We start from the raw sequence: 25,013 nt of genomic DNA, 5'->3' as shown, positions 1-25,013 counted from the left end.
TTTCTGACACTTAACCCATTTGTTAAATGGATGTGTGAGTCCTTGAAGGGTTTGGGAAAGAAAAGCAGCGAAGGAGAGGAGATGGGCTCTGCCCTTACAATAAAACTTCAAGATGACACTTCGCTCCTCAGCGACCGAAATACATTACTTTATTACCTTACAAGGACTGCATGTGATATTTCAAGTTTCGAACACTAAATAATAATCTCCCAGTCCAGACTGAAGGATTGGGCAATATACCAAGGTTACAGCGACACTGTACTAAAAGCAAAGCTTGTGACATTGGAGACAAATTTCACTACATTCTGCTATGGGATTACTCTAAAAATTAAATAATAATAATAAATCCTAAAATTTTATTTTGAACACATGAATCCAGTTAAATTTAACAGTCTCTTCTCCGTCACTCAAAAAAATTCATGAACTGTAAAAGCTTACCGAGTATATCATTATCCTTTGTGATAGCTTTGATAAATAATGTCATTAGTTAACTCATGGTAATACGGTTCAAAAGTTAATATCTTAGCGATTATTAGTATCAATGTTATGCTTTCCTTTTTATAACACAGTTTTGTATTTATTTATATTTACTTGTATTTACCTTTTGTCTGTGTACGTTTATTCAAGCTTTTACGGGTAAACTGCAGATTGTGAATAGTTAAAATTCTTTATATCCCTTATGGGATAAATGAATAAAATGTCAGTTGTCAAATGACAAGATTTATAGGACTGCTTTTGTTTTTTTCAAATTCATGCAGTAAATTAACGAAGCAAAGTTTATAAAATTTTCAGTTACAATAAAGAAATACCAAAACCAAAGAAGACTACAGGAGCAGACCAGCGTAGCAGCGATTACCTAGACAGTACCCGGTAATTAATATACAACAAACATCAAAAGAGTAACAGTTAAAATGCATACTTACTCCATTCTGTGGTCGCATTTGTCTTCGACACAATGCCGAGGAAAAGAACAAGAGCGAAGAAAAAATTAGAGGTTTTCTTCGTCCTCCCTCCACCTGATCATTAAAAACAATTAGCAAATAATAATGAATTGCAGTCGTTTTGATCAACCGCTTGATGTCATAAACTCTGTTAAATAAGCTCTACTCACAAATCGTCAGTTACCTTACTTGACATTTCTTGTAAATTTTTTATCCTTGTGATTTTTCTGTTTGTGGATATACATAGGTATATATATATACATGCGCGCGAGTGAAAGACAGAAACACAGATATTAAGATATTTTTCTGCTATTAAACCTGTTTCAGATGTGGACACTTTGGTATGGCTGAATACTGCTACTAAAGATAATCAGCATTCTCATACCGACAATAAAAATAGTCAAGATTATCAAAATTGTGGTCTATGAGGTTTGTCTGCATTACATAGCAGCGGGAAACACAGAGGTGTTTTTTTTTACAACATGCAAAGCAAATAGCAAACAAACAAACAAACAAACAAAAAAACAAACAAACAAAACAAACAAAAAAAAAAAAACCTGTGCATCTCTCACCTGCCAGAATATCCATGCCTTACACTTACAACCCTGAAATTCGTTAAGACGGTTGCTGCATTCGCTTGGAACATGCAGCTTTACATGTGCTGAAATTTTCAATGGTTGAAGGTAATAGTCGTAGTATATAGTTGTAGTATGTCTTGTCCAACCAATCAACATTTGACAGAAGTCCGAATGAAGATGTTATGGCTTTGGGATAAGTGCAATTTTTTTTTCGTTTCGTGATTGTCTATAAACTCTTTAGCCTCGGTCTGATTTATTTCTCTTTTATAACCTACAGCTTGTTGACCTGCTAGATGACACAAAACTGTCATCTTTGACAGATAGCCAGCCAAACCCATATCTCTTATTAGAGCCATAGATTTAGTTATGCAACTTATACAGTTAGACGAAAAGTGAAACAGCTTTTTGCTGTGCTTAACACATTTCATCATCGTCGTCGTCGTCGTCGTCCATCATCCATCATCATCAATAATCATCCATCAATCGTCAATCGTCGTCGTCATCGTCGTCGTCATCATCAAAGCATTTCAATAACTCATTTCTCTGCCAGCAGCAAGCTTAATGCGCTTTAAAGTTGGATTAACAAAATTTTGGTCACACATTCGTACACACACTAAAACGCGCCTACTCAATAAATCCAGACACACCTGCAAACAGGTATGGAAGGTATGAAAAAGAGAAAGCAACCAGCTACTTAAAGAATTCCCGGAAAAGATGGGTCCTTAGGTCAAACTTAACAGAGAGGCTTGAAGGCATTTAAGGTCACGTGTGTCACGTGAAGAGTGTTCCCAACAATGTGGTTGACATACATGCAGGAGGTCAGCATGAGTAGATCGGAGTTACACCGGGCTGATAAGGTGTTTATAGGGTGTTTATAGCAGAGTGAGGTCACCTTGTTGCAACCAATGTAACTCACAGAGGAATGGTGTCTCATCATGGGATGTACTCTTATGTAAGACAATTTTTTTGTCAAGCAGGTTGTTTGGAAGCTCAGCCAACAGGCAGTTGGAATAGTCCAGCACAAACTCAGACTTGAGTTTCTTGGTGTTAGAAACTGTTAACGAAGGTCTAGTGTGGTGAAGCCATTCACTCACCACTCTCACTAGAGAACCACATTAAAGCGGTTGTTAAGTCAAATGTTAACGCTCTCTCACAGGCTAATCGAGGCTTCTTACCGCTGGGAGAGTGAACTAATCACACCAAACAATATAAAGATGGTGGAAGATGGTGTAACTAAGCTTACAGTTACCCACCACTTGAAATAAATCCTTGCTTAAGAAACAATATTCAAGCATCTGCTTGGTGTATTGAATCTTTTCCGCCAGAATCAATAGCTTCGATACCTCCTAGTGCTGCAAGAAGGTATCTCCATCGACCGATTGCCTGTAAATCTGCTTGGGATTTTAAAATGCTTCGTGCTAGCTATCCATAGCTAGCGATGTGTTGTGATCCTGGTTCCACCTCTTTCTTAAGTAAAAAATCTTAGAGTACTTGCTTTCAGTTGCAGTAAAGCAGCTGTAAATTAAGTCGATAAGATTGTTCATGTCTTCCTATGGTACTTTAACGATACAAATTTTTTATTGTTATTTTAACGAGGACTTGCAGACCAATAGGGTGCTTCAAGCCAAAATAATTTATGCCCATCTCGATATAAAAAAGCCACGTGATAAGGTGTGGACCTAGGGTGGGAAGTTGTGTAGTGATTAGAACACTCGCTTGTCACTACTGCAGTGACAGACTGTCAGAACTCAGCTGTCAGAACACTGTGTCAAGGTACACAGACTTATTAGGCACAGACACTGACACGTGTTTTTTTTTCCATTCTACATAACAAATATCTGTCAGTGGGTTTCCCGTAAATATATAGAAAGTTGTCCTGGTCTAATCCCGACTTGATCGTTCTTTAGTTCCCTTAGTTCCTCCCTTGCTTGTTATATTATTCCTGCAAATGGTTCGAACGAAAACATGCTATTAACCACAGATAACACGGATACATAAAAATTTTCCCTACAAGTGCGCAAATAACATTTAAACAAAGATTCCCACTATAATTCAAACTTCTCAGGTCTCGGGTTCTAGGCTCTGTAGACCACAGGTTCAATCAAAGTGTCTTCTTCACTTTCCGTTCCTATAACATTATGTTTTTCGACCTGGGAACTCGGTCCGTAGCTTACTACATTTGTAATTAATACTTTGAAAATGATTCACAGTTCTGTGGTTTAACACGCGGACGAAATCAACAAACGAGGGTTACTTCCCCTTTATGTTGTGTTTGCGCTCTAAGAGGATCCTTCCGCCCTGAATCTTTCTCGCTGAAGGTAGTTCGCTGGGGAAAACACCTTGGCACCTGATACTTGGATATTCCACACAATCTTCCGATGAACCTACAACTGACCACTAGCATAGTCTCCACTGACGGCAGTTGGGGCCGGTAGATGGACTGACTGGGAAGAAAAAAAATATTGTTTCGAGACGATATCTTGATCTCACCGTTGATCACATCAGACGGTTTAAGTGCTTCTCGCCAAAGTCCTGCACGTCTGGGTTACAGCAACTTCTGATTCCTCCCCCTAAATCTTAGATCTCACGCACCAGTGAATTTAGCCAACGATGTCTTATCGATTCACAGACATCCTCACACATTAAATCGTTATCAAAGCCAAAAATAAAAATAAGAGTAGAATAAAATAAATAACGAACAAATCAATTTACGCATGTTACCTTAGCTAGGCAAGGAATTACTTCTTAATCGCTGACTTTGAACTTCTTCTCTAAACACACACACGCCAGCTTCCTTCAGTTGTCATGTCAGCCAATGTCGTCTGCATTTTTTTATTTCTCTAGAGTGAGCTCCCCTTGACTAATGTTATTACTACTTCCACGCTGTCACACACACACACCTAAACTGCATTGCTGACAAAGACTTACTAAGCACCGACAAAATAGTAACATACCTCACGCCATCACTGCGAAAAGGTAAGTTGAAATTCTTAAAATCATGTTCTCATTGAGGAGAGACAAAACCTTTTGTTTGAGGAAAGAAGGCTAGCTGTACGGATCACCACTAAGATGTGAACATTGCTAAGAGCCTCGCTTTGAAAATCTCATGTGTTCCCTCTGCAGTTCAGTAAACGAAGGAAAAAAAAAAAGGTTCAGTCGAAGTTTTGAATAAGAGAGACCCTTTATCTCTTCACGAGTTTGACTAGACTGTCAGGATGACATATGACAGTAGAAAAGTGACAAAAATGGTAAGAGAAGAGAAGAGGGGACAGAGAAATAAAGCGAAAGTGAGAGAGGAGAAGAAGAAACTATAAATATAAATATTATTTAAGACGCTGGCAAGTCGTAAGGTGCTCTTACAAATTGTCTCCCTGTTTAAATAAGCCAGCGAATCGTTTTTTCATGAGAGTTATGTGAAGTCAGTTTCTCTATTTTTTCCTCATCAGCTTTTATGAAAGGTGAGGTCGTCAGTGCGAGTCTGACTTGTCGATACTGTTTCAGTCGGTGTCAGGAAACGAATAAATGTCTTTAATCTTCAGTTTGAAGTACAAAGATTAAATAAGTCAAATGTGCTGTTATCATGTAGTTTGAATCAACAAAACTTTTTACAACTTTCATTCAAGAGTAAAAAGAAAGTATTCTAGTCAGGCAAAGGCCTATATACAGATCACACATTTTAATATACCGAGAAAAGAAAAGACATTTTGAACGAAAGAAAACAATACAGGTAAATATTTATTAAATTATAAAACTTTGGCTCAGTACAAAACTCTGGCAAATGACAAAAGCGTTGCCGTCGTTTAACTTGTTATCAGTTACACTCCCCTCCCCATCAATAACCGCTCGGTTGTGCCATCGTTGACAAGTGCGTCTGCTGTTGAAGGAAAGCAATGACAGTGGCAAGAACCCTCAGCCAGCTCCCTCGTCCCGGGTGGTATTTCTTACTCTTGCAATTTAATAAATAACATAAAATAACAGACTCAGACTGTTCCAACCTGTAGTCTCAGTTTTATAAAGGTATCTTCGTCTGTGTAGACTGTTCATTCCAGGTTTCAAAGAATGCTGTTTGAGGACTAGCAATCACTGGACCTTATCACTGGACATTTTAGTTTTACATTTGGCCAAACAAGGAGCTAGAGCCACGTCTGCTTGTTCTTCTGAGCTGTGACAAAAGTCGCCGCGCTGACTATGAACGATTTTACACTCTTTAATTCTAGATCGAAGTGAAAATTATAATTGTTATGCACTTTAACCTTTCAACTGAAACAAGAGCAAATATAAGAAAACAAAACAAAAATCGAAACAAAAAATACTGTCTGCAAAATGGAGGGCAATCTCTTAAAAATCAAGCGAGAAGTCTTGCAGAGATATCACAATATTGTTGCAAAACGTGTATTAATTATTATGTCTGTAGTAATCTTTCACTCTTTATATTGTTCATGTAATTAATCTGCGTTTGGATTATAACTCAGTGTCTACTCATGTATAGTATGCAACTATCAAAGTGTACATTTATTGGTCCTGCTACTACTACCAAGTCTGAATTCTTGCTCACTCTAAATTTAATATTGTGGTATCCAGTTTTGTTATTAACGCATTGCCATTCGTTGTTTAAAAGTTTTAGTCCTCTGGTTCCAGAGATATTCCAGAAAAAATTCGACAGATTTATGCCTAAAATATTTTGCATGCTCTTATTTAAAAATTACTCTTGTGGAGCAATTTTCTGATATTCTTACAGCATCTTTTTCTTTTCTTATAATTCTTAAAAACAGAGTAATTTGTTACTCCATAATGCAGTTTATCAAAAGAATTTGCTGTGTGTTTGTGTGCTTATCTTTTCGTCAGCCACTATAACAATTCAGATTAGAGTAGATGTAAGCAATTCATTGCACCCGCTTAGTATGGGTCGCTTCAATGCTCAGACTAATCTGGAAACCAGTATTTTTATGGCATTATAAATATTGTAGCCTGTCACTTCTAATCGAATTACTTTTCTCTAAACAAAAGGACAGGCCATAAGAAATATATGTACAAGGAGGTACGATGAATCTTTAGGAAAAAGTTGAATAAAAGCTTCTACAAAATATTGAAAAAGCTGTCAACATCATTATGAAATAAAAAAAAGGTCTTTAAATAATGAGTGTATCAAAATCATCACTCAAAAGTATCACAATAATTTTTTTAAAAACAATACAAGACGATGTATTGAAAAATGTATCACAGCAGTTTAAGAGGTTCGAAAAGAATACTGTCATCACTTGTTATCGATAGTCAGTAGAGAAAGAGTGCCGCCAAGAGAATGCGGGTGTCCATCAGAAAAAGCTTCACTGTTCTCCGCCTCTAGAATGTTCTTTGTTGTGTTAGAACTGTGCTGATGGGGCTTGTGTTGAGCATAAATCCACAGAGCAGGGCGTGGCCTACAGAAAAATGTCGTCACACTAGTCCATTGTCTTTCATCCTTTCATCTTGTTCCTGTTTCATCGTCACATGGTGCCACGCGGTGTCCTGGTTCATCTTCATACTCAAGTGGTTGCAGTTCCTAACAGTTGAAAGAGCGGCTAATAAGGACGGATGAGAGTTGTCTAAGAAACATTGAAGATTGAGAGGTCTGATTTATCACTAATTTCTGTCTTGATTGGTGCAGCTTAAATGTCGTTGGTCCAGCTGAAACAGAAGTGATATAAACTTCTTGTAAGTTTTAATAACCAACTAATGTTTCACAACCATCTCTTGTGTTATTAAATAACTTTTTGCTCGTTCTATGGAGAAGAAGGAAATGTGTGCAATGAGAGAAGTTGTGAAAAACAGAAAAAAATATTCTAACAGAAAAACAGAGAGGATGGAAAAATGAGTTTTGAGGTAAGATTTCTAACTTCAGACGTAAACAGTTCTTGTAACACAAGGCAGAAAATCTAATAAGCGATAAATATAAAAAATAATCCCAAAACAAACTTGCCTGCCTTTCCTGGTAGTGCCTTCGGGTGGCGTCTGTAAAAAAAGGGGGGAAAAGTTACAAAGAATTTTTAAAAACATTAGTTGTATTTGGAAAACGAATGTCCCCCAAGCGTAAGCACGCGCACACACACACACACACACACACACAAATTATCAACCTTTACACATCTATTTACACTCTTTTCTAAACATACATACAACCGACATTCTTTGACTTAATATCAGTCGCGATCTGTAAGCATCGTTGTCAATTAACACTTTGAAAGCCAGTAGTTCTAGTGCCATTAATAATTTACCCCAACGGCGGAGTATCCTCCACTCTTAGCTGACGGATCCAGCACAGGTGAAACAGAGGAGTGTCGTCTGAACAGTCGTCCTGCAAAATGTGAGGTCGCTAATGAGTGTCAAAGGTTGTTCAGTCTCTCCAACATGAAGTGGTTAACTGTATGATTTCAATCTTTGAGACTGCTGACAGTTGTACTGGGGAGGGAGTCCAGGGTCTTCAATGCTTGTTTTATTGTTTGCTTACAGCTGTTTATATTACTTCTATTATTTTCTGCATAGTATCCATATTGTTACTTCAAAATTTTTTGTTCATTCGATTGCATGAAGAAACAGAAAGCATTTTCTGTACGTTCATTCTTAACAAGATTTCAAAGCATAAAAATCGTGTAAAAGAAGTTAGAAACAATGTGTTATTCACTCTGTACCTTTCCCAGTTTTCTTCGTTTTCATGACTACGATAACAACGATAACTACTATCAGGATGACTCCGAGGGGAAGACCCACAGACAGACCCACGATGAGTGGTATATCTGGTGAAGAAAAATTATCAATAAACAGTCGAGGTTTCACCAAGCATGAAAAATATCAGTGAAGGGGACAAACCCCATGAACTTTAGCCCCAAGTAGCTGTTCACAAAGTTTAAAGAAGACAGCTTTATAGAGCAAATCTTTTATCATATTGATGATGTAAAAAGAAAGACAAATAAATGTCAGACAAAGACGATTATTTACTGTGTCTAAAAATTTGTCTTCAAGCTTTATAAAGATAGCTTTAAATTTGCTTACCTTTTTTGTCAGTTGATCTGAAAACAAAGAACGGGAAAGAGAAAATATTAAAGACTGATCATACAATATCAAAGATGTCTACAGATGTGTCATTATAATTACAGTACTATATTTTTCCTTCAACATGTATCTACTATCAAATTATATTTTTCATAGCACCTGTGAATGATTACAATAGTTTCGGTATTCCGTAAAATTTGCACTTAAATTATCAAAACATTTGTCTTATTACACAAGAACTGATTTATGTGTAATTGGATATTGCCTTCTGAGTTTGTAATTACGAAGATATTATGTTATGCTTCAAAAAAGCAGCACCCTACTGAAAAAAGTAATTCTGTCTTCAAGAATGTAGTTCTTTTATCTTGGAGTTCAACTACTGACATTGGTAAATTTATCTGTTGATATCTTAAAGCTCCTTCCTTCTCTTTGGTATGCTTCATGTCTCCATCCCAACATTATGGAAGAGGCATTTGCTACACATTCAGATTTTTAAAAAGGTAAAAGCATCACATACTTGCACACCGCCTTGCCATTCTCCACCTGGCACTCCTGTCCACTTGGACATTGACTTATCAGGTTGAAGAGAGTGCACTGGGAGGCCGATGCTGCATTAAAATACAAAACTTTCATGACAATGAAAATTTGTGGAAAACATTCAATTATTATATAGTAATTCGTGTGTGAGAGAGAGACCTTATTTGGTATGCAGAGGAAAGAAACAAATATATGTGAGACCCCGCTGTTAGTGCAATGAAGCATCGTCATAAAAATAGTTTTCAAGGATTTGTTACAGAAACATCTTTACACTTGCACTTTAGGTAGGTGGCTTGTGGGGAGAGTAAATGGAGGTCCCTAACCTAAAATTCCTAAAAGCCCTTTGTAAAGTTCCATTTCTAATAATGATTGAAACCGTGTAAGAGAGGCTCCCAGCAACAAACAGGTTTATCTAAGGTCTACTGAAGCCTTTATGGATCTTAACTTTGACAGCTGACAGTGGTTGCTGCTGATGAAGCATATCTCACGGTAATTTACAAAGGTTTTTCTACGGACATCAACTATCATCGTCAGCTTACCTGACGTTCCGTTAATGGTGATCACGACGGATCCCGACTGGTTGCCGATGGTGATGGTGCCCGACTCCAAACTTGCGAGACTGTAAATCAAGTCTGACACGGCCGTGGAGTAGGTCTGGTCATCCAGGATGAACTGACACTCAATGATAAGGCTTCCAACCCTAGAGGGAGTAAAAATACAGAGCTTTATAGGGATGCTGAGCCAACATGTAGAAGTAACAGACACCGGAAATCGTTTGTGCCATCTGCGGTCCAGCTGCTCAACCTCAGATGAGGTGTCAATGGTGTGTGTGATGTTGTAGGTTCGACATAATTATTCTTGATGTAAGTTTGTTCATATTATATATATCTAATTGTCACTTGCCTTGTATTATTTTATTTGCTAATTTTTTCCTATTGACATCTTTTAACGCTGCACCTGGAAACGAACTTTATTTCTTATTTTTATTTCTAACTTTTACTTTTGTGACTAGAGCAACTTCTCATGTTCAAATTGCCTACTGGGACTAATAAAGTTGGTCATTGTCATTGTCACTGTCGAAATCAAAACTGCTTTTGAGGAATTAAGTTATCATTTCATCCCTTAAGTTATTCCCCTATTCCCACCAAATCAAGCTCTGCCAGTGTCCAGTTTAAAAAAAAACAACATTATTACGGGCAAGATAATTGTAAACAGACGTTAATGATATCATATCTGAGAGGTAAGATTATTATAAAAGGTTTTAACAAAATCATACCTGAGAGATAAGACTTTGACTGCCTTTAGGCTCGGCGTGCTTTTACTCACATCTCTAAACACCTGACCAACATACAATAAATATTACACAAAACACACAAGCCGTGCATTTTATAGCGCAATTTATACGATTATGCCATTTTCTTAACTGAATTGCTCTTATCGTACTTTTGTTAATTAAGTCATTTTCGAAATCGTATTCTCAAACATCCAGCAATTTAAAAACGTACAAATTTTAAAACAGAGTGTTTGCACATTTCTGGTAGTTCTTAATTGCTTTGACAAACACGCATTCATGGGTTGACATTTGTACTCTAACACAATTGCACTCTCACACAACCCTGAAAGAGAGGGAGATGCACCCCGCACACCCACACACCTACACCTACACCCACACACCTACACCTACACCTACACCTACACACCTACACCTACACCCACACTCCTACACCTACACCTACACACCTACACCTACACCCACACCCAACACCTACACCCACACACCTACACCTACACCTACACACCTACACCTACACCCACACCACACACCTACACCCACACACCTAACACCTACACCTACACCTACACCCACACACCTACACCCTACACCTACACCTACACCTACACCTACACCTACACCTACACACCTACACCTACACCCACACTCCTACACCTACACCTACACACCTACACCTACACCCACACCCACACACCTACACCCACACACCTACACCTACACCTACACACCTACACCTACACCCACACCCACACCCACACACCTACACCCACACACCTACACCTACACCTACACACCTACACCTACACCCACACCCACACACCTACACCCACACAAAAGAGGAAGCGGGAGTTTGTCTTTCAAACCGGACATGGAACTAATGTTATATCACGGCAAAGCAGCAAGCTCTGGGTCTCAACACCCCTAACCAATACAAAAAAGACTTGAAATCGAAGTTTTCAAATTATCTGGCAACAAAGTAGTCTTTTTATCTGCTCTATTTTTATATTATTTTTTGCGAGTAACTTTATAAACTTCACAACAATTATTCTGGTAATTACAAATATCAGATGTCCTTAAGTGAACAAATTCTTTGTGAACATGCTAGATGTCAGAAGCTTGATGCATGAGGACGAGGGGTTAATTATGGAAAACTGGAATTACGACGCTAGGTAGTGTGAAGTTTTATCGTTTTTAGATGTTAAGAAGATTCGAACGCCGGAGGTCGCTATTACGCAAAGGTTCATCCTTCAGACCCTCCAGTCATTGCTTACCCGGGGTACATACAAACATCAAACGTGCTCATACTTACAGCCTCTTCAGATAGTCGCACCCACTCCGCATACTTGGGGCTGGAGGTGTCGGCCAGTTCACTCGCATTGACATTGATGTTCACGACCAGTCTGGCGTTGACCTTCTTCATTTCTATCACAAGATTTAAATATCTATCTCATTTACGGCTGGAATATCAAGCCCTTGTATTTTATGATCTTTTTTTCCTATCAGACAGAACCACACTTTGACTCATCTACCTTCTAAGGTACATTAAACAACAAATCCGAAAGTGCTAATAGGTAGATATTTATTTTATTTTTGAAAAAAATAAACTCTTCAGTGTTTGGCTGAGCTGATGCACGATAAATAAATAAAGGATAAAATACGCTGTTTGAGCACAGAGAAGTTTATAAAAAGTACCATGATTGAAAAAAATAATGATGACACCAAGAAGTAGCAGGCAGCAGAGTTCATAGAGCAGCTAAACAAAAAATATTTACCTGTACAGTCATTCCCGGTTCCCTTGTAGTCGGAGTAACAACTGCAGTTGTAGCCTCCATCAGTGTTAGTGCACACCTGACGGCAGTCGCTCGCGTTGTTCTTGCACTCGTCTATGTCTGTAATTTGGACACATTAGGGTAAGTAACTACTTCTTGACGATCCTTAAAACAGCTAATATACAATAACAAATTATTCAAATAGTAAATGTGCAATACTTATTTAAGGAATACACGTGTAATAACATTTGTTATGATTAGCAATTTCTTGGACAACCTTTAAAAAAGCCAGCCATCATTAGAAACTTTTATGTATTCTGAACAAGCACCCGCCCTCCCGAGTCGAAAATATTTCCTAATGTCGAAATCTTTGATCGATGCCATCTATTTTTTAATCACATCGATCAAACGTCAGCTGAGGTTGAAATTACAGAGAGCAACCAAAGTCAGCTTTGGAGCAAAGTATTACCAGAGCATGTTAAGGTGGAAGAGTTGAGGGAGTATCCACTTGAACAGTCGCACCGGAAGCTGTCGCCCACGTTGATGCAGATCACGTGACTACCTGTACAGTTGTGGGCGCCGTGACCACACTTATCGACGTCGATATCACAGCGCGTGCCGTTCCACCCGGCTTGGCACTTACACGCCCCCGTGATCTTGTCGCACGAGGCGGTGTTGACACTGCAGTCACATCTGTTGATGCAGTTGTCCCCATAGAAACCTTCGTCACATGCTGCAGCAGACAGGGGGTCAACGATGATAGTCATTATGCACAGGAACATCGAAAATATGTTTTCAGTTAGATGAGTGTCTATCAACGAGGAAATGATTTACCCAAGCTTCTCAAGCTATGAATGTGTTTGCGTAGATAACTGCTTTGCAAGAGTTTTCGTGGTTATGCCCCTTTGATATTCTTTTAAAAGCAAATTACAGAAGCGTTGAAAAGAAATATGTTATTTGTATTTTTTTTGACGTGGTCACTGATTTTAAAGACTTTTAAAAAAAATTAATTTCTTACCAACACATGCTTCGCCTGATTTTAAAAACCCTGTGTTGCAGGTACACAGGAAGCTTCCCGGTAGATTGGAACAGATGGAGTTCACTGGACACGCGGCAGAGCCTGACTGGCATTCATCAACATCCGTATCGCAAGTTGTGCTTGTCCAACCTTGCTTGCACATGCAGACGCCCGAGGTCTTGTTACATAACTGGGTATTTTGTTTATTGCACGAGCATATATTAGAGCAGCCCTCGCCATAATAATTATCCGGGCACTCTGAAACACACAGAAAGAAAAACGAGTTCACAGGTGTACGACAAAACCAAAAATAAAACGAGCTCAGCTTGAATAGGGTAGACCTTATGCATAGGAACTGAAAAATTGAGATTGGCCTAGTTTCTTACATATCAATATATGCATCTATCTGCTTAAAGACTAAATTAAAGATAAACAAATCCTCGAGAGACAACTGGAATGAAGATTCGGTCTTTCTCCAACAGCAGACAGCAACAATGGAACACACGTGTGTATGTCGCTGTCCTACACCAGCAGCATCAGCCGTCACACTTGACTTACCTCTGCAGGTGCGGCCATCTTGGTTGAGCAGGTAGCCGACAGAGCAGTTACAATAAAAGTTTTTGCGGTCAGCCGTGTTGTGACACTGCTGCTGACATGGTTTGGCCGCTGCGCACCAGTCCACCTCTGAAACGGACAGAAACCAGTTTTAACACGAGTAACTTATCGGTCTGAAAAAAGAGACAATTTTAAAAAAATATCTGAAGAATTCTTTAAAACTGACCAAAAAAAAACCCAACCCCAAATAGAAATCCCCCCCCCAAAAAAAAACACACAACAACAACAACAACAACAAACCAATAAAAAACAAAAACAAACCAAAAACAACAACAAAAAAAAAACAACAAAAAAAACCAACAACTTGTAAATCTCCAAATATCCAGTCAACATAGTTTGAGTGCGATGGTAGCCCATCTTACACCTTAAGATCGGTCTTGCTGGGAAATGGGATGCACCGAGAACTAGAACGAAATTTAACCTACATAAAAATACATAATAGTTTTAAGGGAAGGAAGAAAGTGCAGACAGGTCAGGTATCATAGTACTTCTACGCCGATACACAGTCTAATGATGGACGATAGACAATACTCACCTATATAGTTACAGGTGTGGTTATCGCTACTTATATTGTAGCCGGAGTTACAGAAACACTCCTCCTGACTGCATCCTCCGTTCACAGTTGGACAGTCAGTCCGTGTGCAGTTTTGACTTGCTGAAAAATGACAGAATCAGGATATACAAGTTATATATTTTGATGATAGGATGATGACCTCTTCGCAGCCTTCCGCTTTCACTTCTCAAGTCATTGTTTTCACGCATTGTGGGAAGAAAGTAAGAAGGCGAACAAAGACATGAAAATGTTAGATGTACTACAAACAGCGATAGAGATAAAGAATGGACGACCAGTGCTGAAGGAGGAGATAAAGCAATGGCAGGTGAGTTCGAGCCAAAGTTACCTTGACAGGTGACCCCATCATTGCTCAGCACGAGGCCCGGGATGTCACAGCCGCAGCGGTAGGAGCCGAGGGTGTTGTCACAGCGCTGGGTACAGTCGTTGGTCACCGGCAGAGCGCACTCGTTCACATCTACACACATTGCTCACGTGTCAGGTCAGATACCCAATCATGAAAACAATTATCAGGTAAGAGAAAACATATACCCCAAGGAATCTTGCATTGATTCCGACAGTATTGTCACAATAATGAGACAACAAACACCACCACTTCAGGTGACATCTACTATTCAAGGCGACCTACCTACGCACTGCTGAGTGGATTCGTTGAGGGCGAAACCGGTATTGCACATACAACGGTAGCTGCCGAGGGAGTTCTCACAATTCTGACTGCACGGACTTGGGCTGCTGGTGCATTCATTGATGTCTGTTAATGGAAACAATTGAAGTTTTCTTTAAAATTTCATTCTTGATCAAATTACGAATAATGAATAACATGTATTTATAAAGGATTCAAAAATTCTATATCAGACATCTGAAATTTTGCGCAAACTTCCCAGAACACTGAACACAGAACAAATAAAAATCACCATTGTCACTCCGTTAAATAGTTCTGAAAGACTCGGAGCAAGCAGCCATCTCCTCCCCCCACCCCGCGCTAGTCGTCGAGGGGACACGATGAGACAACAGTGACGAAGGCTGGTCTTGATCACCCCTAAGTAGACCTTCTCTATCTGGAAGCCTGTCCACTCTTTGATGTTAGCCAGCTATAATTTCTCATGCTTTCCCCGACATCTTCCACATACCCCTGGAGGACTGTCAATCAGTTTTCTTTTTTTTTTGTGGTTAGCAAACGTTCCAGGGGACTGACAAGGGAGGCGACCGCATTAAGCATATTCGTTGCTTTTGTGTTCCTTGCAAGAGATTCGAAGGGACGTGAATAGTTTCTTGAATGCAGCAGCTTTATTCTGTTGTTTGGTGCTGAAATTAATGTGGCTGCTGGAACCAGACATACCATCTAGTAAATCCTAGTAAAAAAAAGGTTTCAGGTGTGATCATTCCTGTTAGGGAGCCTCGAAAGATTTTATTGTTATTTTTTGTCACTACCTCCCCAAAATGTGCGCCTGATTCCTTTTTTGCCTATGATGAAGGACGAGAAACACCCATCACATCCTAAAGTACAAGTGGATAGCGGGAAATGTCCAGACGAAAATACGAATTTAAAAATTCCACTAAATACAAGAAAGGGAGATAAACAATATATATATATGGGTTACAAGTAAGTGACCAAACTGCCGAAAATTTGAAGTAAAAGATGGAGTTTCTGAGCAAAATGTTTTCAATAGCCTGTTATCAAGCTTACCACGACAGACGTTATTCGAGTCTGCCGCGTATCCTGTGGGGCACTGACAGCGGTAGCCTCCCTGGAAGTTGAAGCAAGTCGCTTGGAGCTGACGGCATTCATCCTGCGTGGACACCGTGCTGCACTCGTTGATGTCCTGGTCACAGCTGATACCCGTCCACCCGGGTTTACACACGCACCCTGTGGTGGCGTTACAGCCGCTGGAGCCTATCCCGCACGTGCAGGTGCTTGCACAGTTCTCACCCCATGTCCCAGCCGGGCATGCTGCCAGACGATGCAAGGTATTAACGTGTGATTATTAACACACATACACTCAGAGAGAAAGGACTGGAGATAGTTATGCATACATAGAAATGCATTAAATCTTGAATACCTATATAGAAAATGACACAATTACGCTTTTGCTTACATCTACGACACCGATTTATAGAAAATTAACAGAACTAATAAAACAGGGACACACGAGCATGATCATGGTATTGAAACCAAATTTGACATGTTGCAGAATAACATGTACTGCAACTAATAAACATAATGACATGTCTGTTTTACCCCCCTGTAGCTGTTACTTGCTCCAGCAGAATAACTGTTTGTTTCTTCAACGTATATACGAAACAATATTGAAAAACAATACTCACCTATGCAGGTCTTCTGGTCATTGTCCAGCATCTTTCCCAACGGACACGAGCATTTGAAAAACGGCGCCATGTTCAAACAGCTGTAAGTGCACCCACTTGTGCCTTCTGCACACTCGTTGATGTCTACGAAGAGAAATTGGAAAGGTTATGAGGCAAACGTCAGTAACCTATGATGACCTTAAACAGCTCAGGGTTGCAAAGTTCACGGAGTTCGCTCAGTAAGGCAATAACGCGCATGCCAGAAATACTTATTGAGTTCAAAATGGCTGTGGAAAGCAGAATTAGAAGATTGTGAAAGTTTTCTGATAGCCACTTCTTGCAACTCAACGACAGCTGTGTAATTGCATACTGTCTGGGACCTCCAAAACAGCAAATATTGTGTATAAACTAATCCATGGGCGTTAATCACCACAGGCACCACCACCATGAGATCCTTTGTCCTTGTGTTGTTGCCAACACCCATAAACTCACTCTCGCACGCACGTGGATGCTCACCTGCGCAGGTCTTGCCGTCAGGGTCCAGCCTGTACCCCAAGTCACAGATGCAGATGGGCCTGTCATTGCCATCCAGGGTGCAGCCCTGACCACAGGTCGTTTGGTTGGCTTTGGCGCACACATCTTCAGCTGTCAAAAGGACAAGGACATGACTAACAGACCAACTGCCGGCTGTAAACTAGCAATTCTTTTGCATGCAGACTAAATTAAGAACTCATTACTTAAACTAAATGTTTACATCAAGGTTCTATTGCAAAAACTAAGAACGAGACCTATACAAAGAACTTTCTTCATCCGTATCTTTCGAAGAATCTACACGAGGATTCATTTTCGGAAAATGAGAACTTATGTTGCTTCCTAGACAATCACCTGTCAGAAATTAATGGTTGTATTAAATGTTGTTTCTCTCCCTGATTGTGTAGAAAGGGAAATAACAGAAAGCACAGATTGATGGTCGGCCACACTCCTTACTCAGTTCTCTTCAATAGGATTGTAGTTTGTTACCCTATATTTAAGTTCTTCCACTTACACTGGTAGCAGGTAGTACGGTCGACATTGGCAGTGTAGCCATAGTTACATTCACAGCTGTAGGCGCCTTCCCCGTTGATACACTTCTGCTGGCACTTGTTCACGCTCGCACACTCGTCGATGTCTGAAGCAATCGCATATAAAATCCTTTATGAAACTGAAATGTTAATGCATGCCGAATCTATGAATCTTTCACAACATGAAGTATAGGGTATTAAAAATTGTTTTGAGATTGTTATGTTGTGTGGGAATTACTTTTACTTGGCAGGACCCGAGACTGATTAAAATAGTTCATTATAGACACCCTTAATATACCCCGAAACCGGAAAAAATTCTTACCCTTAATCTGACCCAAAGCCATTTTTCCGGTTTGTTAAAAATGTCATGGCGTATTCAGTCCTTCTAAGGTTAAAAAAGTTGTACTATTTGATATTTTTAATACTTTAACTGTTTGTATGACAATAATAGTTTTAGTAACTCCTTGTGGTTTAGAGGCTCTTTTAAAAATTTATAGTTGATTAACAACTGGAAGTGCCTAGAAACAAACGCTGAATCTGGCGATTTTTAATTTAAAGGTAAAGAGAGGACATTTTACAGGTCATCCGGGTATCAAACCAACACGCCTTTGGATTCAGACGGTAGTGCTCTAACCACCCGGTTATTCGCTGCCCCAGCTGATACTAGGAAGAACACATGACTGGGAAACTTTGGCCACAGAATGCTGTTGAGCTTAGAACAGCCTTACACACCTTTTACAATAGGAGTGCCTTTAACAGGTAACTACCTGTGATGTATGCTGCTCACCTGTACAATTTCCGTTCTCTCGGCGGTATCCAGGCTTACATACGCAACTGAAGGTACCCGGGGCATTCCTACAGTCCTCTTTGGGCCCACAGGTGTTGAGAAGGGAACCAGTAGCACACTCGTCGATGTCTGTAACAATGCAACCAACACAAGTTAAATATGTTCCTCCTTGGAGGATGCGATCAGCATGCTATTCCACTCTTATTCTCCGTAGAATCAAGAGTATGTAGTTTGTAAGTAGTACTAGTTTGATTTCTAGCTGACCTACCTTGGCATGCGCCAGAAGAAGAGTTGGCAGTGTAGCCGGCGGGACAGTCGCAGGTGTAAGAGCCATTAATGTTCCCGCACACCTTGGCACCGCAGATGTCGGGTGTCTCGACGCACTCGTTGATGTCCTCCTCACAACCTGTGCCGCGCCAGCCGCTCCGACAAACGCACCCCGTGACGGTGTCGCAGGCGATCCCCCTCCCGTTGCACTGGCAGGTCTTGCTGCAACTCTCGCCGTACTGCATGCTGGGACACGGCTCGCACGTGCGTGCGTCGCTGCCCAGGAGGTTACCCGGGTAGCACGTGCAGACAAAGCTGCCCACGGTGTTGGTGCACGTCTGGCTGCACAGACCCTCGCTGCACTCGTTCTTGTCGACGCAGGCCGTGGTGTTGACCAGGACGTAGCCGGCGTTGCAGAAGCAGGAGGCCACAGGGCTGCCGCTGGCGTTGTAAGAAATGGTGCAGCCATGTTCGCAGCCTGCGTTGCCGCACGTTTCGTTTGTGCTGGCATCCGCTTCGCACGTGCCTAAATAAACCACAGACAGCCGTGTGTGCTTTGTATGACACTTACATTTCAAGCACAAGTTTTGAATTAGCCTGATAAACCTGCTTACATTATTTTATATATAAACAAATTTGTATAAACTACATAGCAGTTAATAATCCTCGTATATTGTTTGAAATGTATTTCTTTCATTTCTCTGCGTTTCTTTGTGAACATTAAAATTATTTTATTGAAAGAAAGAATAGTGAGGCTAGAAAACCTGTAACTTCTGTTCTTAAGTCATCTCTCAGTTAATCAAGCGACCATTTGATATGCTTTGACCTAACACGTGCAAAACATCAGCAAAGATGCTGGTAGTCAAACATGAGAGGAGGGATCTGCTGGACGGAAGAGCAAGTTGCCTGAAAGTGTTGATGTGAGTCAATTATCACCTTTGGTATCCACTAATAAAAGTTTTTTTCAAAAAAAAAAAAAAAAAATCTGAAGGTAACCTAGGAGGGACAAATGGCCACCTGTGATGTAACCATGGTAACCGAGACGTTCCGGCGGCTTACCTTTGCTCGTCATGTTGTAGCCCTCGTAACAATCACACCGGTAGGTGCCGTTAGTGTTGACACATTGCTGCTCACACGTGACCGAGCGCTCCGCGCACTCGTTGATGTCCTCGCACGTGACCCCATCGATCTTGAGGCGGTAACCCGAGCCGCACGTGCACTGGAACGACCCTGGCGTGTTGACACACGTGGCGTTCTCTCCGTAGCACACTCTACTTGTGCCGTTACACTCGTTGATGTCAAGACACCTGTAGTGATACACCACCATAAATGTCATCGCCATACTCTGACAAATGACCAACATTGTTAATCTACAACGAAAATTATGTGCTCGGTTACAAAATGTTAATAAAAAATAAAGGGGAGTGGAATTAATGCAATAAACTAATTATTTTTGTACTCTCTTGTTTGTATAATAACGGAACTATTTTTTTCTTTATACTCTTGTTTACTCTCCCATTCGTTTCCTTTACATCCTGATTCCCTGATCTTTTTTACCAAGGCACCTTCGGTGAAGAAAACGCGGTTAGCTCATCATTGAAACCTTTATTTACCCAAAGTTGGTTATCAGGAAATATTACAATAGTTTTACTTTGTATCTGAATCAACATACAGAAAGAAATATAAAAAGAAACATTTCTAAACTCATCAGAGCTACCACATGAATCATTAAAAAAAAAACCAACATCAGTTTCCCTACGTTCACACACAGGACTATATACACATATATATATATACACGGATGCCAGATACATGATATGGGGGTGACAAAGCCCTAAAAGATGATTCAGGCTTGACTCTGCATGCAGAAGGGACTTTGCCATAAGTACAACCAGTCAAACATTTACAATATGTGACCAGTTAAGAAGAGTTTCAAATTCAGTCCATTGACATAATATATTTACTGTGTGGTTGAACATTAACTCGTAACTGTAGAACATTAAGTAAGCCCCTAAAGGTGTCTCGCTTTTTATGACTGTCAAGACAATTCCAGCTGCTGGGACAAACAAGCTTGATGCAAGCTCCACCTGCCAGTGACCAAATGTTTGTCATGACTGTTGACTGCTGCTTTATAAGAAAACTGTGTTTACCGATGTCAATAAAGTACTAAATTATTTCGTTTCCATGTTTAGTGACAAAGTTTGGAACGTGTGAAGTAAACAAAAATTATTGCTTACTGGTGGAAGGAAGTTTGGATATTTGTGTTTCAGTTACCTACCTGGTCTGGTCGTTCGGGTCTTTGACATAGCCAGATGAACAGTTGCTACAGGTGAAGGAAACATTACTGGTGCCTTGAGTGTTGGCGGGTACGTCTGTACAGGTCTGTTGAGCGCTGCACGGGTTGGCCGCACACCCGTCAAAGTCTTTACTACAGTCATAGCCTGCACCCACATTACAATGGGATTTGTAATCCATGACTAATAGGATAATTATGTAGTTAACACACATCTTCGACGTTCTTGAACTGCGTTATGAAGATATTATTATTAAAAAGTATCAAGAATAATTTACGATGATGATGAGGGTTTACTTCTGATTGAAGAAAGACAACCTAGTTTTAGTTTCCTTTTTACGACTCTTCAACAGGATTCAATGCTTTTATCGAGCCAATTACAAAGACAGAAGACTAATGTGATGCTTTAGTTGAACCACTTACAAAGACAGAAGACTAGTTAATGTTTAATATTTTTCAATATTTGTTCTTGCCATGTCTGCTGGTTAAAAGACTATAATATTTATTATCGTAGATGTACTGCCACCTACTATGTTACTACTAACAACATGTTCAAGTTTTCAGATATTTCAGCAATGGGTCAGGTCCGGCTGCAACACACCTGTCCAAGCTGGACTACAGGTGCAGGCGGCGTAGTAGAAGCTTTGCGACAGAGAGGAAACCGTGGCGCGTGTAAAGTCGCACGTGCCGTGTGTGCTGCACGTTCGGTTGCAGACGATGATGGGAACATCGTACAGCGGCGACTGGACGTTGCTGGAGTCCTCCACGTAGAACCTGTGAACAGTAGGACGAGTGTCTGCATAATTACAATCCACTTGCATACTCTAGGAACTGATTGGATGAACTTACTGCTTAGCACACAAACACACGCACGCGCATTTGTGATGCTTTCTGTTCTTTAAAGTGTTCCGAACTACTAGATTCTAAGCTGACAGGACGAGAGACCCTGACTTACGACATGTTGACGGGGATGGAGGAGTTGGCCCTGACAGTGACGTTGCCAGTGCTGGGGTTGAGCTGCACCGTGCCGCTTCCGTTGCTGACGGCGAAGTACCGCAGAACGTCACCCGCGTCGGGGTCATACCCCATGAGGTTAAAGGTGTATGGGTCACCCTCCACCACTGTCAGGTTACTGTTGAAAGTCAGTGTTGGGACTGTGTTTTCTGCACTCAAACAAACGGCAAGACCTCGCTGGTCATACAGTCTGGCAGAGGACATCACCCCGCGGGCTATTTCAGTTTGCAGTGTTGCATCTCTTTCATTTGTACGACTGGCAGGTCTTTTGAGTGTTCATGGGTATCACGTGCACGCGCATCCATCCACAACTCCCATACAACTATTTCCATGCAAGTGTATTTAAATGAACTCATGCAAGTTAATATTATTGACGTATGTAGATAAACAAAAAGACAAAAATAAAAAGAACAAATAAAAACTAAAATACAAGAATAAAATAAAAGGAGTATAAAATGAAATGAAAAATTGAATTAAAAAAAAGAAAAATGTCAAAAGAACAAATCAAAGAGTTTCCTAAATACTAGAAATGTCTCAGAAAACAAAGTGGGCTTATGTCTATCTCCTCCCTGTCCTACTCACTGCTGACTTTCTCGCGGTTGTCGGCGGTGCTGGCGGTGGAGTTGCTGGCGCTGGCGACGGCTCGACTTCCCGTGGCGACGTAGTCGTAGATGCAGGCGACAGCCTCCCCGCAGAGGTCCTTGGCGGCCTTCAACACGTCCGCTGGCTGCTCGTCCAAAAAGATGGGAACAAACTCCGGGTGGCAATAGTCAGATGGTCCTTTCCTGGGTGGGTACCTCATGACAGTATTATCTTGGGTGACGACCCCTGATACGATCAAAATCAAAGCGTTGCTAAAGCAGGGGTACGAATCTCTCGTTGTGTGGATATGTGTGTATGTGAGAGAGAGAGAGAGAGAGAGAGAGAGAGAGAGAGAGAGAGAGAGAGAGAGAGAGACAGACAGACAGAGAGCGAGAGAGAGAGACAGAGGGAGAGAGAAGGCAGATACTCACAGTACGGGGAGTACTTCTCGTAGATCTGGCGGTCCGTCAGGTTTCTTCCGACCAGCGTGTCGTTCGGGAACCGGAAGTCATCAGTCTTGTCGCCGTTGAAGTTGCCCAGCAGCCCGCTTGTCTGGTTTCCAAAGCGCTCCGGCATGGACACGGATATGTCGAGAGCCTTGATGCCGACTGAGATGGTCAGTCCGATGCCTGTGGTCACATGACTTCTATCGTTAAGTCTCTCACATGAGATAACGGTAACACTGTATTGATATCAGTAACCTTTGGCCTGACACTGACTTTTTGTTTCTAGTCATCACCTTAACGACATTCTTTTAATCCTTTTCACAACATATATTTAGAGGTATGTTTACCATGCTTAATAATCAAATAAAAGAAAATGCCTTTTTAAGATAACTTTTTACAAAGATTCAGTAAGTAGTCATCTGTAGATTTTTAATAATAATAGTTATTTTTGCTTGATCAACAATCGAAACAGTATCTTCAGACACATTGCTGTTCATATTTTTGTCTTTTGATTTCTTTTATTAATAAGAGAGGTTTAGAAAAGTAACGGACTTACCGGAGGAGAAAGTGATCACCAAATCGCCGTCATCATTCTTAATGGTGAAGTCCTCGTTCTCGACGACAGTCGCGTTCACATTTTGCTTGAAGCTGTTGGTGTAGTCTGAGTCGTTGCCATAAATGATCATCCCTGGCAAAGAAAGAAGACAGAACAAAGTATTGTCAAACACCGTTTGAGACATCCAACGTCCTTTTAACAAAATGTGGAATATTTGTAAGATTTGTACAAGAGGGTCCTGCTAAAGAATTTTCTAATGTCATCACCAATTCGACATGTGTCATGGAAAAATGTCCTTTAATGGAGTGCGTGGCCAGTGAGTGCTACCATGAATCTGTCTCCCCTGGTTTTCAAACGATTTTTTTCAATTAACTCCTAGAACGAGGCTACTGAAGGAACAGCTTCCGGTTTAGCGAACGACGACAATGGCTATGTCTATTGAGTCTGCGAGAGTAACAATAATAAATAAACAGTCAGGAGGTGGTTTATACTACTAAGTGGGAGGATACCACTGTGCAAATGTAAAATATTTCGATGTAAGTTTTTTTGCTTCCACGGGCAGGTATTTCAAGAGAGCAAGACGAGTGGCGAGCTGCTCTCATTCATTCTGTAGGCAGTTCAGAAAAAAGTTTAAATATATTGAGAGCCAAGATTTGTTCAAGGCACTTTGAATGATCTTATTGTTGCCTCACTCTTACTCTCCTCCTCTTCCCTGTTCATGCATTTAGTTCACGACTAAGGGTTAGAAAACTGTCGTTTTGACATCACCGAAGACATGACCAAACAAAAACTAAGTTATATATTATAATCACGCCGCTGTAGTCTGACTTTCATTTGCTCGCCGAGACTAGCAGCGGAAAACTTCGCAAGAAGCCGAGTGTTGGTCTCAGCCATCCACCTATACCCGTCCATGATGCTACTCACCGTCCGTGCCGTTCTGGAGCTCGACAAACACTCGCACGCCGTTCTCCTCCGCTCCGAAGGCCGTGAAGACCGTAGCGTTGGTCAGCGTACCGTTCTCCGTCTCCGCCAGTCCTGTGCGACCTTGCAGGGTGAAACTGGTGTTTGCAGAATTGATGAGGATCATGATGTATTCGCACCAGCCGTTCATCGTGTACTCGCCTCCATCAAGCGTCTTTATGTGAGGATCACCCCACGTAAACGCTGACAACAACAACAACAACAACAACGACAATAATAATAATAATAATAATAATAATAATAATAATAATAATAATAATAATAATAATAATAATAATAATAATAATAATAATAATATCATCATCATCAGTAGCAGCAGCTGCACCATTTCTTTCAGTAAGTACATTATCAAGTCCCAGGAATGTAGCTTAGT

At 40.6% G+C, this 25,013-nt stretch overlaps 1 protein-coding gene across 1 annotated transcript in view; it reads right to left on the bottom strand.

The window, feature by feature from the left end:
* Positions 1-5,180: 5,180 nt before the first annotated feature.
* Positions 5,181-25,013, bottom strand: part of LOC112557058 (mucin-4-like) — a 31,484-nt gene continuing 11,651 nt past the window's right edge. Inside the window, exons 17-46 of the mRNA XM_025226666.1 lie at positions 24,584-24,823; positions 23,660-23,791; positions 23,089-23,286; positions 22,658-22,903; positions 22,017-22,224; positions 21,663-21,835; positions 21,047-21,209; positions 19,828-20,075; positions 18,770-19,294; positions 18,502-18,630; positions 17,699-17,821; positions 17,170-17,298; positions 16,675-16,797; positions 16,037-16,300; positions 14,978-15,100; positions 14,678-14,806; positions 14,314-14,433; positions 13,722-13,847; positions 13,164-13,421; positions 12,615-12,878; positions 12,149-12,265; positions 11,686-11,798; positions 10,359-10,420; positions 9,622-9,782; positions 9,063-9,153; positions 8,546-8,562; positions 8,185-8,289; positions 7,771-7,850; positions 7,476-7,507; positions 5,181-7,183 (exon numbers count right to left, since the gene is read on the bottom strand). Coding sequence (XP_025082451.1) covers positions 7,165-7,183; positions 7,476-7,507; positions 7,771-7,850; positions 8,185-8,289; positions 8,546-8,562; positions 9,063-9,153; positions 9,622-9,782; positions 10,359-10,420; positions 11,686-11,798; positions 12,149-12,265; positions 12,615-12,878; positions 13,164-13,421; positions 13,722-13,847; positions 14,314-14,433; positions 14,678-14,806; positions 14,978-15,100; positions 16,037-16,300; positions 16,675-16,797; positions 17,170-17,298; positions 17,699-17,821; positions 18,502-18,630; positions 18,770-19,294; positions 19,828-20,075; positions 21,047-21,209; positions 21,663-21,835; positions 22,017-22,224; positions 22,658-22,903; positions 23,089-23,286; positions 23,660-23,791; positions 24,584-24,823 — 4,718 coding nt within the window. The 3' untranslated portion in view covers positions 5,181-7,164. The remainder of the gene's footprint in view (positions 7,184-7,475; positions 7,508-7,770; positions 7,851-8,184; positions 8,290-8,545; positions 8,563-9,062; positions 9,154-9,621; positions 9,783-10,358; positions 10,421-11,685; positions 11,799-12,148; positions 12,266-12,614; positions 12,879-13,163; positions 13,422-13,721; positions 13,848-14,313; positions 14,434-14,677; positions 14,807-14,977; positions 15,101-16,036; positions 16,301-16,674; positions 16,798-17,169; positions 17,299-17,698; positions 17,822-18,501; positions 18,631-18,769; positions 19,295-19,827; positions 20,076-21,046; positions 21,210-21,662; positions 21,836-22,016; positions 22,225-22,657; positions 22,904-23,088; positions 23,287-23,659; positions 23,792-24,583; positions 24,824-25,013) is intronic.

This window comes from Pomacea canaliculata, linkage group LG2 (assembly GCF_003073045.1).
Source record: "Pomacea canaliculata isolate SZHN2017 linkage group LG2, ASM307304v1, whole genome shotgun sequence".
Lineage (NCBI taxonomy): Eukaryota > Metazoa > Mollusca > Gastropoda > Architaenioglossa > Ampullariidae > Pomacea > Pomacea canaliculata.
This window is presented reverse-complemented; position numbering and strand designations above follow the sequence as displayed.